At 34.3% G+C, this 14,393-nt stretch overlaps 1 protein-coding gene across 1 annotated transcript in view; it reads right to left on the bottom strand.

The window, feature by feature from the left end:
- Window positions 1-14,393, bottom strand: part of ERC2 (ELKS/RAB6-interacting/CAST family member 2) — a 988,080-nt gene that overhangs the window by 498,677 nt on the left and 475,010 nt on the right. Inside the window, exon 10 of the mRNA XM_061129191.1 lies at window positions 13,128-13,268. Coding sequence (XP_060985174.1) covers window positions 13,128-13,268 — 141 coding nt within the window. The remainder of the gene's footprint in view (window positions 1-13,127; window positions 13,269-14,393) is intronic.

The raw sequence follows: 14,393 nt of genomic DNA, 5'->3' as shown, positions 1-14,393 counted from the left end.
GGGGTGCACGTGATGTACAGAACAGACTTTTGAACTCTGTGGGAGAAGGTGAGGGTGGGATGTTTCGAAAGAACAGCATGTATATTATCTATGGCGAAACAGGTCACCAGCCCAGGTGGGATGCATGAGACAAGTGCTCCGGCCTGGTGCACTGGGAAGACCCAGAGGAATCGGGTGGAGAGGGAGGTGGGAGGGGGGATTGGGATGGGGAATACGTGTAAATCTATTGCTCATTCATGTCAATGTATGACAAAACCCACTGAAAAAATAAATAAATTTAAAAAAAATAAATAAAATAAATGAATAAATGTTTTAATAGCTTATTTCTGGTGAGTGAAAATTCCTTTCACAACTCAGATTTGAAGATTCACAAAAACTAGCAGTTAGTTGCTGTGGTTTATTTTGGTTGCTTTTCTTCCTAAGATAATTATTATCATGATTTTTAATAGAGGGGTACAGGATTTCTAGTTGTAAGACCTAGATTCTGAATCTGGCTTTGTGTCTTATGACTACGGACAAATGAAATAAGCTAAGGACAGTGAAAACTAGAAAATGACAAACATGGGGGAGGTATTATTCATTTGGGGTTTTATTGTGATTATTATTTCATAGTATGGATCCCATCAGTGGGGCTTGCTATACAGCCAAGCTGATGTCTGTTTAGTTTTCCACAGACGAGGTACTATACGCACCTTAGAGAAGCCTCCCTACTAAGTTTTCAGGAAAAGCAGTGTGCTCATGATGGGTATGTGACTACATTCCTTAATTTAGCTGCTTGAAGAGAAGATGATAAACCCAAGCAAGTTTTCAGCATGGGGAGAAATTAGACAGATTGCTAGTCTTTAAAGCTAGCAACTGAGTGTGGTTAAGGGACTTGTGGAACATTTCAAGGTAAAGAAGACCTAGAAAAAAACAATCCTGAGTCTACACTTGTGGATGTCGTGTGATGCCACATCTAGGTCATGTTATTAAAATAAAGACCACAGTCAAGTTTACAGCTGGCCTGCTGTCTATTATGAATTTGTAGGTGCTAATGGTTCTTTCTTTTAAAAGGGACAGACAACCTGAAGAACACTTTTGAATTAAATACAACTATTTATCTTCATATCAATATCTACTGATTTCTGGGCAAAAGAGGTTATGTCAAAGCACATTTGACATGGGTGCCAGAATTCTTGACAAGGTTATTAAATAAAGCTGTAGATAGATGTGATTTGAAAAATATTTAAGTCAATACAAAGCTGTAAGAAAGAGTCATACAGAGATAGAAGGGTGGCAAGCTGATTTGGGGTATTCACTAGGGTCCTTGTGAAGACCCAAGAGAAGACAGTTTCACATGACCTAGAGACTGGCAAGTCCTGATCCAACCGAAGCAGTGGAGGCAGAGGTCTTCCATAGAATTTAACCAGCTGTACTCACCACGAATCACAACTTTGCAGAGGATGGGCTGAAACTGTTAACTGGTATAGCATGAGTGTCTTATACTGTGATATATATACATGGGGGGGGGGATTAAAGAAAAACATGAGGAAATTGAGTTTATAAAGTCAGTGCTTGTCCAAAATTATAAGGCCAGAGCCTCCTCTTAAAAAAGAGAGAAGGAAGCACTTTCTTTGCATTTAGGGAGTACTCCTGCCTTTTCAAATTAAAACATGGATTTTTTAATCTGGACAGGAAGCCTCTGATGCGGGTCAAAAGTAGATAAGATATTTGGGCCTAATGTACTCTAGGCACTGCAAAAACATGATATATTTGAATAAATCATTACCTGGACAAATTCCTACCATGGCATTTTGACCCATTCAAGATTTAGGCTGAAACTACACAGTAAGTACTTCTTCTTATGAATCTGTTGGTTTTAAATTAGTTTCCCCAAAAGGTCAGGAAGCAATTGTCAGTTCCTTTCATCTAAGACACAGCTTCATTCACTAGTCAGGAATCTAGCTCTTGAAAAATGCAGATTGCTGTGGATTTTCTTTTAATGGTTTCAGAACATATTATCATAAATATAATTAACCACATTATCACTTTCAAAGACATACAACAGTCATTAAAACCAAAGGAATACTGGTGAGCATTTTTTTTTTCCTATTTAGAGATTTACCTTTTTCCAATTAAACAGGTCAGTTTAAAAAGCAAATCCAGGTATCTGGTTCTGCTTCAAAGTATCTCTGGTAACTTTTAGAGCAACTTTCAAGCATCTTATAGAAACCGAAAATTGAGAAAGGAACATTTCAAAAATGTCTGTATTACAAATTAGGGAAGTAAAATTTGAGGGTCCCCCAATTATGTTTCTTCCATTTCCATATGTAAGGAAATTTGTCACAAATGGGAACAATCAAAACAAAGTTTGGAGCCTCACAGATGTGGGCAAGCTTGGTATTTTGATATGAACTGGTTTTGAAAGTCTGAATCAAGCACAAAAGAGAAATTTGGTCATGACTCAGGAGAAGGAGTATATAACAATACCTAGTGGTTATTTTAATGAAAGAATTTAGAACTATTTCAGGAAATAAGGCAAAATTTCAGATTAATACTATATCCAAATCAAAATTAAAAGCAAACGTGCCTAAAATGATACCAGGATTGATAGTACCAATTACCAATATGACAAAACACAAGTTTATTAACACTACTCTTGTGAAAGCTAGCCATTGATTATTTTCAATAAAATGTTAGTTCATCATTCCAAGTGCCTAGAAAGGAAAGTATTAACTTTAGTCCAGAAGCCTGCTGTGAAACTAGGCAGGGGATATTCAATGATAATGTTAAATAATTTTCTCTCTTTGAGATGGGCCTTAACAATTTTAATAAAAAATCATTTTTCTCAAACAAATGATTAGTCATGACTATAAAGTATAAGCAGAACACTAACTAATAAATCTGAGGACTCTTCTTTCATGCTGCTTATAGTTTTAGCAATAATTTGTTAAATTTATGCACTGTAAAAATATGATTCTCTATTACAGATCTTAACAACACCTTCATATCTTAACAGAAGAACAAGTTATATAAACTACTCTAAATGATATATTTTATTTCAGTCTTCTAAAGGAAGTTCCAATCATCACATAATTTCGAGTTATGAACAAAATATTACTTTTTAGAACAGAGTTTTTAGGGTGATTATAGAACTCTAAAATATTGTAAAATTTAAATTTTATTTTAAATCTAATTAATTAATACCAAATATAATAGCTGAGTCTAAAAAATACATCTGGAAACTAACAATGGTGTATCTTTAAGTCTTACATTACTTAGTGCTAAAGGAAATTAATTATTCTTGCACAATTCCAGCTAACTACATCTAGAATATTCAAATTTTGCATATTATAACAACTATTCCAAAAAGAAAATTCTTATCATAGATGAAACAAATTAGATATTTATAATAAATATAAGTAAAAGTTCAAATGATTTTCTTAAGTTACCCTTGTACAAAATAAAAAGAACCAATTCATGCTTAATACTTTTTAAGACCTTTCATATAACTATATAATTATTAATATGATACCTATTAACTAAGGAATTTCCTAAAATTAATATAGAAAAATGAGTAATTATCTGGATGGTCTGATATAAAACTCTAATTTCAAGTCTTAAGTGTTATTTTGAATATAATTTGAGTTCTCTAGGTACTGAAAACCTAGATTAAATGTGAGGCATCTGTGTTTGTGTGTATATGTGTGTTAGTACATGCTACATGTATGCTCCGAATTCTCTCTTAAATAGCTGTAACTTTACATTGTGTCAGAGAAGCTAGTCTATGTGTGAATCAAATAACTTTTAGCTACTGGCTTTAAAAAAAATCATAAAAAGAAGCCACTGTACCTACACAAGGACTGTGAAAGCATTTATAATTTAGGCTATCATGTCCCTGAGATTACATAGTCCTACAATGACATAAAAATCACAAAGAACTCACTGAATATTAACAAAAAAATTTTTCCCTTGGATTGGAAAAATGGTCTTTTTCTTGTGAACCCTTATGTAAAATATGAGCCCTGGTAAAGATGAGTTGGCAGAAGAGATGGGATTTCAAAGGATATGATCATGCAGGGGGTACTCATGTGTGTAGAAACATTAGAGGGGTCTCAAATGTGTCTTGGCCACTAGCAAGGTTACCCCCAGTACCTCCAAATCAGAAATTTGCCCGGCAGCAATGTGGGTATCAAATGAAGCACTAAATTTAGGACTCAGAAGGTTTAAAGATTTATTAAAAATTTATAAGAGGCTTCTGGATATGATCCCTGAGCACAATAACCATTAGGGCTACAGCAAAGAAGGTATTGCAGACTGATGAAAAAAATGATATTACTTGTCTCAAATTAAGAATTAAAGGAAGCAAAGAACTCAACCACAGAGAAACGGCACAGTGTTTATAATGACAAGACAAGACTCATTCAGGAGTAGAGACTGGTAGTTAAGCTGCAAAAAGGTTATTATTATAAGTAGTAGGGATATATTGGCAAAGTTTTAGGCTCCTAGGAAATGGCATTAGACTAACACTTAACAAAATGGAGTGACAAAAGTCAAAAGTTTCTAAAAGTAGAAAGTTTATTTCTACTCTAAGAAAAAAATGCTCCCAGGAAGACTTCAAAGCTTAATTCTTATTTCTTCTGCTTTAGTTTATACCGGCAGACATAGGGCTGACTATAAAACAATCTTGTTTAACAAAAACAAGTTATAGCTCACCAAATTTTGTAGGATGGCCATATTTAAGATAAATAAGAATAAAATAAATTTCTTAGGCACCAATAACTGGTTAGAAAACAAAAGGAGAAACACACAATTCATAACAGTAATTTTAAAATTATATATGTAGAAATGCCTTAGGCTATCCATAAAAAGAAATACCACAGGCCTGTAACAGGAAAATGAAAAACTTAACTACAAAAGATAAGTGAAATAGAGAAAAGCTGTATCAAGTTCATAAATTGGAAGAAAAAATATCAGAACATCATCATTCTAAAATTATTTTGGAGGCTGAATACAAATCAAGTTAAAATCAATAATTGTGCTATTATATTAGCAAGATGATCCTAAAGTTTACTTGGAATGATGGAAAGTTAAAGGTAAGAACATAAAAAAAAAAGTGAATAAAAAGTAGAAAGAAGTAGGATAGTATTTGTTTCACTAGATGTTTAAAAGTATTATAAAGCCACAATAAATAAAATTCTGATCCCACAAGCAATGGAACCTCACCACTCAACATGAAGCAAAACAATCTAAAGATAGATGTAGTTAAATGGATATAAAAAGTAACATTTAAAAAACCTAATACAGGTGAATATTAATGAAATTCAAGGATGACTTCTAAGCATGAAGGCAATAAGGAAATCCTAAAGGGAAATATAGGTCAAGAACACAAAAATAGTTCTCTATAGAAAAAAATTAAAGTAAATAAAATCTTGCCATAAATCTGAGAAAGCCTCCATATAAAGCACAAAATAACTCATACAATCCACTGAGCAAAACAAAAAGCTCAAAAACAAGGGCTTAAATCACTTAAAATTATTTACAGAAGAAAACTACAAACAGCTAATAAATGAATTAAAAACTTCAACCACATTAGTAATTAATGAAAGGAAAGTTAAAGTGAGAAAAATATTTCACCTATGAATGCGTCAAAGTTATATAAAATGATAGCTTTTTTGTGTGTGTTGGTCTAGATGTGACAGAATGCCTTTGTTCAGAGCTGGAAGAACCATGTGACATGTGGAGCTTTTAAAAGTCCTTGGCCCCTCATTTTATTCTACTGAAAAAATAGAAATGTGGGGATATTAATATGGAAGGATGCTCTTTGGACTATTATTTATACTGGCAAAGGAAAAAAATAGAAGAAAGAAATGACGAACGTTTGGAGAATGAGCACACAGAGAAGAATATCATACAACCATTAAAATGGTGTTTTGGAAGAATATATGAGAAAATTTTGATGATATGTAACAAATACAAGATATAAAAGTCAATAAAAGCTTTGACAATTCACTGAAAATAATGAGTATTAGACAAGAAAAAGAGAAAAGAAAGAATGGAGCTAAGGAGAAAAGGAAAAAAAAGGGGAAGAAAAAAGGAAAAGGGAAGGAAAGGAGAGAGAGGAAAGAAATAAGGAAAAAGGCAGAAAAGGAGACAGAAGATGAAAGAATACTGACAGTCAGTCAAAAGATATCTGGGTGGGCAACAACACAGATGTTCCTAGTTATCACTTCTGTGCAGTAAGACATCTTATTACTTTTATTTTCTCCTATATCCATCCATATTGTGGCAAACTCTTCACTGTGGCCCTAACCTTATTTTTATAACTGGGAAAAAAAAAGACAATTTTAAAAAAATTCCATAAAGGATAGAAAATTCATCATGTTGTATACCTATCAGTCTGAAAAACAAACTGAACTCTGAGAATATCTGCAGACAAGAGGAGCTAAAATAATGAACTATACACTATGGAAATGGAGAAGGAAATGGCAGCCCACTCCAGTACTCTTGACTGGAAAATCCCACGGACGGAGGAGCCAGGTAGGCTGCAGTCCATGGGGTCGCTAAGAGTCGGACACGACTGAGCGACTTCACTTTCACTTTTCACTTTCATGCATTGGAGAAGGAAATGGCAACACACTCCAGTGTTCTTGCCTGGAGAACCCCAGGGACAGCGGAGCCTGGTGGACTGCTGTCTATGGGGTCGCACAGAGTCAGACACGACTGAAGCGACTCAGCAGCAGCAGCAGCAGCAGCAGCAGTACACTATGGAAAATAGTATAACGGTTTCTCAAAAACCTAAAACCAGTTGTTATATGATCAGCAATCCCTCTCCTGGCCATATATTCAGCTATAAGTCAGAAAGGTACACGCACCCCTATGTTCACAGCAGCGCTATTTACGATAGCCAAATACAGAAACAATCTAAATGCTCATCAACAGGTGAACAGGTCAAGAAGATGCGGTACAAACACACAATGGAACACTATTCAGCCACGGAAAGAATGAGATCATGCCATTTTCAGCAACATGGATGGATCTACAGATTATCACACTGAGTGAAGTAAATCAGAAAGAGAAAGACAAATACCATGTGATATCGCTTACATGTGGAATATACAATATGACACAAGTGAACTTATCTACAAACCAGAAAGGGGGAAAGAGGGAGGGAGGGATGGATTGTGCGTTTGGAATGAGCAGATGCAAACTATTACATATAGAATGAATAAACAAGATCCTCCTGTATAGCACAGGGAACTATATTCAATATCCTGTGATAAACCATAATGGAAAAGACAATGGAAAAGAATATATATGTATAACTGAACCATGTTACTATAGAGCAGAAATTAACACAGCATTGTAAATCCCCTATACTTCAGTAAAATATATTTTTAAAAAGAATAATAACCTATATTAATTGGCTATATTCCCAGGATGTCCAAACAATGGGTTAGCTTAGTTAACTCAGGGAGAAAAAATTAGTCCATGACTTTTGACTTGGTCACGTAAAGGACTGAAAAGTTTGCCTTTGCATCCTAAAGACCCATCACTGGGTTAGAGTAAAGGCAAAATCCAGTAAGCATCATGTCATCGCTCTCTCTGGAAATGGTCTACAAGCTAACAGAACTGCTTCTTCGGCCCTACATATCCTGACACGGATGGTGAATTCCTATCAGAATTTTGGTAAATCAGAGCTGCTGCAGCAACAAAGCCCTCCCCACTTGCCCTCCATACACCCCAAAACCTGATATACTTTGGTTTTTTCCTGTCCTTAACTAGTAAGTGTGATATAATTTCAGTGTGATTACTTTACATCTCTTTAAAATGATCTAAAGAAAACACATACTTTCTTCAGTGTTAATGTTCAAGCATGAAGATATCCCAGTTTTAATTTGTCTTCACATCTCCGCTCACCTGACCCTACTTATTAACACGTCCATTCAAATATTAAGAGAAGAAATTTGGATTGTTTCTGTTCCTCTGCTAAAAATCATATGTGGGTACAGAGGTTAATAAAGATGCTCCAATGAGGCTTGAAGAATTCTGTTTCCTAAAGCAAAATTTGTTTTCAAGGATGAAGGGTGGAGGCTGAATCTGAATATATACACCCAAGCATCTTGTGTATTATGCTATATACAACTAGGAGCAGTAACTTAACAAAAAGTTCTTGGGTGAATTGTTTCTTTTATCCCTGCTATTCCTTTTTCCCATAATGGGAATTTATAAACAAGAGGTAATTAGAGTGCAAGATAGCACAGATCATATCTGCCAAATGACAAATCCCATTCACTTTTATGCATTATTTCTCCCATTAAGTCATCTGGGTTGACAAAATTCCCTCCCTTTTTAATAAGTTAAAGAAACAAACTGCTTCATATAGATACACACCTGTCATTAGGGTAAAAAACAAACAAACAAACAGAAAACTAGCAGTGGCATCTGGGCTATTTTACACATAATTTTACTAGTTACCTGGTTTTTATTTTTGTACCATTAAGCTATAATCAAAATTGTTACTGTTATTAGGATAGTATATTTTAGATTGTTTTCAAACGACATGTTTTTAACCCTTGCAAAACCCATAATAATGTTAGGCATTTAGCAATCTCAAAGGGCATAGCCCTACTTTAAAATTTAAATCTATTTTAACTTCTATCACTTGAATATAACATACACTGAGTTGTTAGCTATTTTACAAATGTTGTTCCTTTTGGCATAGATAACTCTGTTTGAAGAATGTGGGAAAGAATTTCATGAGCCTAAATCTGCAGCTGACCTAAGTTTTTCTATCACCTTAGAGTTAAGACAGAGGTAATACCAGAGCTGGCAATATTTCCTTGAGTTCTTAATTTTTAAATTTCACAGACAAAAGAAATGGCAATGGCCTCTGAACAGGTCATTTTTTGTGACAGAACGGAAATGGGAAGAGATTCATAAATATTTTCAAAACTTCCCCAATATGGCACACTGTGACATGTGATCAATGGATCCTCATGCTTTTATATGTTACAGCGGGAACTTTCAGAAATGACTTACTGGGTTGTACATCTGATTGAACAACTGCTCAGCTTGCTACATTGCAAAGTTGGGGAGGCATTGAAGCACAGACAGGGAAAGAAGGAAAGATCCAGAAAAACAGCATTAGCTCAACAAATTCAGTGCATTTGCACAGACAAACTGGTGGTTAAAAAAGAAGAAATTTAAGTTTCTAAACATTCCACAGTGAAAGTGAGAGGCTCTAGGGAAATAGAAATGTTGATTTTGGCTCCTTTAAAAGAATAGCTGGAATAAGAAATTTAAGGTTTGTGTTACTTTCCCTTTCTCAAGTTAAATAACCCATGAAATAAAGAAAGCTGTCCACTTTTGATGATACATGAAGTGCTGGCCTCTAGCAATGAATCAGAAGAAGTGCTCTTGGCCAAGCCTGCAATTTATTACCTGAACTTCAAAGATGGTAATAATAAAAGATTAATTAAATCTTATCACTGAATTTATAGCTCTTCTTTTCTATTAACATAAGCTTGACTTTTCTATTCAGTCTAACTTTAGAAAAATATAGATTAGCAAACAGCAGGTTAGCAATAGCAAAATATCAGTAAGCAAGACATTACAGGATTAACAGTAAATGGGAAAAGAAAAGAATTAAGTCAGTAGGAAGATTAAAGGGAACCAAAATACAATATTACCCATTGTCTATTACCAGTTCCTATTAGTAGTTCATAATTTAAAAATACAGTTTTCAGTGTCTATCCTATTATGTTCCAAGTCCTTTAGAATCTGTAATGTCCTTCTATTTTGTGGAGAAGACATAAATGTTTGTGGATTTAAATGTACTAAATATTATTTTAAATAGCATCCTCAAATTATAGATCTTAAATATCTGCATCAATAATTTGGGACTCAATGTCAAGGGGTAGAAGGTGAAACACTGTAAGCTTTAAGCCAAGACATTCCTTTGAAGAGCAAGAATTTATTTTTCTTCAACTTTGATGAAGTAAATGATAATTTTACTGTGGTTTTAAAAACTACCTTCCTCAAAGATGATATTAATTGGAAAATTACTTAAATAACATAAATCATAGCATTCTGAAATGCTATTGCTTCTCAAATGATTTCTAGTCATATAAGATAAATTTACATCTACATATTGAACACTAAATACTCACTAATATGAGTAAAGATTTCCTTACAAGTGAAGCTCCAACAACAAAGTTGGAGTTCATCGACAAAACTGGAAAGATGGGGAAGGAACAAATATATCCTGATAACCTTGCTGCCTGACAATGAGATAGTTATCTGTAGACACAGGGTGGTTATAAGCGTCACAGTGCTCACAGGCCTTCAGCAGCTGCCTTGAGTTTGAAATCTGGCTGACCAGGTGTGTGGAGCTGTTTTTAAGAGGTGGGGTGGAATGTGTAAGAAGTTCCTTTTCTGCCTTTAGTAACCATTTTCAACACAAACTATTTGGAAATGTCTTAAATTGACATAGTGCAGTAAAGAGTTAAAAGCAACTATGTGTATGAATGTCCTCCACAAACTTTTCTGTTAAAAACTCATCTTAACCAATTTCTAGCATTGTTTATAAGACAAAAGCAGATTTAAATCACAATTTGGATTCCACTGTCACTAGCAGACAAGGTTTCTGTTCAGCTAAACACATCACCGATGTTGTATAGATTTTATGGCAAAAATACCTGAGTGCTCACAAATCTTGAGCAAAACTCCACTGGGAACTCATGGTTTATTTATGACATAATAAAACTATTATGTTTTCAGCTTTCATTTAGTAACCCTTTATATTTTATTCACAAGTCACATACCCTTTTATTTAAAAGGAGGCCCAGACACTCCTTAAGCTTTTATAGCTGCTTATTTTTCCATGAGTAAATGATGTGTTTATATGTATATTCACAAATGTTTGGCTTATATTTTCAAATATTTCATATAGACTTCAATTCTTTTCAAGATGATGGGTACAGAATTATTTATTAGCAGAAATTAAAGGCTACTAGAAAAAGTATTTTAAACTTTTGAATTTAGTTGATGTAGAGGGCCAAAAATAACAAAATAATTACTGCAGGTTAGGTTTAAAAATATTTATATTATAATTACCTTATTTAATCTCACTGTACTATGCATGTAGGAGATAATATAAGACATATATATACTTAGAAATAAATTATCTTTTCATAAATTAAATAGGTCCTTTACAGCAAGATAACCATATTTGTTACTTTAATCCTGGTGATGTGGCAGAATGCTAAACTGTTGTCAGGAATAATACTAAAATATTTATCAGATTTGATCTACAAATTTCAATATACGTTGTCTATCTGAAAGTCTAAGGAAATCACATGCTTTCACTGACTTTGCAGCTTAACTATAACTATGTTGAAAGACACTAAATTGAATTGTACAGATGTTCATCTATTAAACTGGCTAAGTCATATTCATGGAAACTATGAACATCAATATATGAACCTCTTACTTTTTAGAGGATTTCCAGTTCCATAGATGCCTTACACTAAAAGGGAGTATGTGTCTGCAGACATAGTATACGGGATGCGCTCAACTCCGTAACGGTTCCTCAGAGTTAACGAAAGGCAGTTTTCACGCCCAGGTGTAGTGGCAGTCCTCCTTCAGGACCGAGCATACTTCAGCGAGGTGAGATGACTCAAAGACCACCACAAGGAGCCAACAAAATTCTCTCACAGAGTTATCATGGGGTCTGCTTTATGATCACAAAAATGTTCATTATATAAAAAGGACCTTTCATAAGCTCATTTCTTGATATGTATATACATGCATAACATATTGCAGAACACATTCATATATGTGTCAAGAATATATATCATACACCCAATGCACAAATAGCCAAGTCAATCACCATTTAAACACCCTCAAAGGGGCAATTTAAAGTCTATTTATTTCTTGAGATTTCTGCTTAAATAGACTTCACTTTTAAAAAGTGAGATGATGAGTGGATTAGGAAATAGACTTTGTAATAAAAAGATTTTCTGGCTCTTTTGTTGTAGAGATTTGATCCATATATTTATCTTTTTCTGTATTACTAAGGGGACTTGATTAGTGTGGAATCTCTGACAGTTTCCTAAAATTCTATGATGAAGTGAACACAGAATAATCACATTTCAGTTATACATTGCCTCATGCATATGAAATAGTATATTAAATTTTAAAATATCCAGAATAATTTCTCCACAGATATATGATGCTTTCACATCCCTATTATCCATATCATATATTTTTATAACTTTAGCAAATGAATCCCCATTTCAGTGTGCTATGAATTATACATAGTCACATTTTATTATATGGTTTGTTTGTTTAGATTCTTATCATCTCTTCTGAATAAGTTTGTAAGTTGTCAAAGGGAAACAAAATGCTTAAACTCATAATGTTATGAGTTTTAGGTGAACAATGAATGCAGACGTACCAAACAACACAAGGAAAAAGTCAAAGGAACGATGCATGACTGGAAATGTACTCCACAAAAATGTCGAGTTCAGAGAAAACATGTTAATGCTGCAATGCAAAGACCCTGTTTTCTTTACTGAAACCTTCAACATATAAACTTGCTTAAACATTAAGGCCATTTCTGGTCAAGTATAAATAGTCAATCCATAGAACTTCCAAGTATTTGACTATTTTCACAAACTTCTAGAAATTTAACATGGTTGGGTAAACTTCTGCCAAGTCCCCTCTCCCCCAAAATTGACCTGCTTCTGAAAAGTAGTAAAAGTTTATCAATGTATAACAGGGCTCCTGGATTCTTCGACTTATTGAAAACATTTACTGTAAAACATTTATCTTTCTTTACGGTTGAGATTTGCCAAGAGAGTAATGGCTGATCTTTATAATATTTTTCACTTCTACTACTATTGTCATCTATTTCTCAAGCTTTTTTTTTTTTTTTTGCCCCAGACAGGAAACCTAAGATAACTTTTCATGTTCAGAGACAGATCTGATGCAGACTTCTTAGGAATAAAGATTGCTTAATTAATCCTTTTATCAGCAGATGACAAACGATAAGGGGTTTCTATTTTTTGAAAAATGTCTCTTCCTTTCCTATTTTATCAATTAATTATAAAATGAGTATTTTTTTTTTCTTAGATATCACTTACCTTTTTTAACTGTGCTTCCAATTTGCTACATTCTTCTTTCTTTTGTTCAATGGCTATTTCTAGAGATTTTAATTTGGAGTCCCTTTTCAGCCCTGCTGAGGCTAATGAAGATGCATGTTCCTTGAGGTCAATTAAGCTAGACTGAAAGGAAAAGAATACTCGTAAGTAAAACAGTGTAATTTCTACTAGCAGTGTCTTCAATTTTAATACACTGGTTCCATACATAGCAATAAAGTGTGCATTAGACAGAGAGGGTAAATAAGTCTTACTTAGGTAACAACAGTCGACTCTGGCCAAATTAAAGTTGGCCAGTTTATAGAAGCGAGCAGGATCTAATTGCAGTAGAATCAAATGTGACCAAATGGCCTGGTCAGTAAATGCATGTTTCATGTCTCAAAGTTATGCTAGTCATCTGACTCCCAAGGCAGTCTTTACACATCATAGGAAACAGACACCCTGAACCTTCCATTTATTGCTGCTGTCAGGTGGTGCAGCATCTAAAAAAATATGAAAGAAAATACCAACTCTAATGCTTTTCTCCCCCAAAAGGGCAAATCATGTATAAAAGAAGAACCCTAGTCTTTATCAAATTCCATTTCTTTAGCAGAAAAATGGCCAATGTTATTTCAAACATCTCCCATAGAATCAAAGGTAAATTTCTTTAAAAATCCAGAGCGAACTTTATGTCCTAGTCCTTTGCAAAATCAGATTCAGGAATATAATGAATCCCCCCAACTCAGACATGGGGTTACCCAAGTTGTGCCAGAAACCAAGAGGTTCCCTGTATAGTACAAATTCCAAAAGGTAAAGAAATAACACTTGCATGTATCAGAGTACACAACTTGGCTACCTAGGAGGGCATGGTCCACCAGCAAACATGAAATGGTTAGCAACATCTAACTATGTGACTAAAATGTTCAGCTTCCACCCAAAACCGGACATGATACATTTCTTTTATATCCATCTGCAAGGCCTAGGAAGACACTAAGCGAACAGCAGTTTCTTAGTAACTGATGTGATCTAGTACTTTACTGCACCATGAGCACTGGAGTAACGATACTGGTGACGATACCACCACAATCACCCAGCAAGCAATGCAAGTTCTAACAACTCTCTGAGTGACAAGTTAGCCATTCTCATTTTTCAGGTCAGGAAACTGAAGCTCACGTGAGGTCTTATCTTCAGCAAGGTTCTTAAGCCATTAATGCGAGATATATGTCTCAAACCCAGGTTTCCAACTCCAATTTCAGTGGCGTTTATCATGTA

This window comes from Dama dama, chromosome 24 (genome assembly GCF_033118175.1).
Source record: "Dama dama isolate Ldn47 chromosome 24, ASM3311817v1, whole genome shotgun sequence".
In the NCBI taxonomy this organism is placed as follows: Eukaryota; Metazoa; Chordata; class Mammalia; order Artiodactyla; family Cervidae; genus Dama; species Dama dama.
Note: the sequence above shows the minus strand (reverse complement) of the source record. Positions and strands in the feature narration are given on the sequence as shown.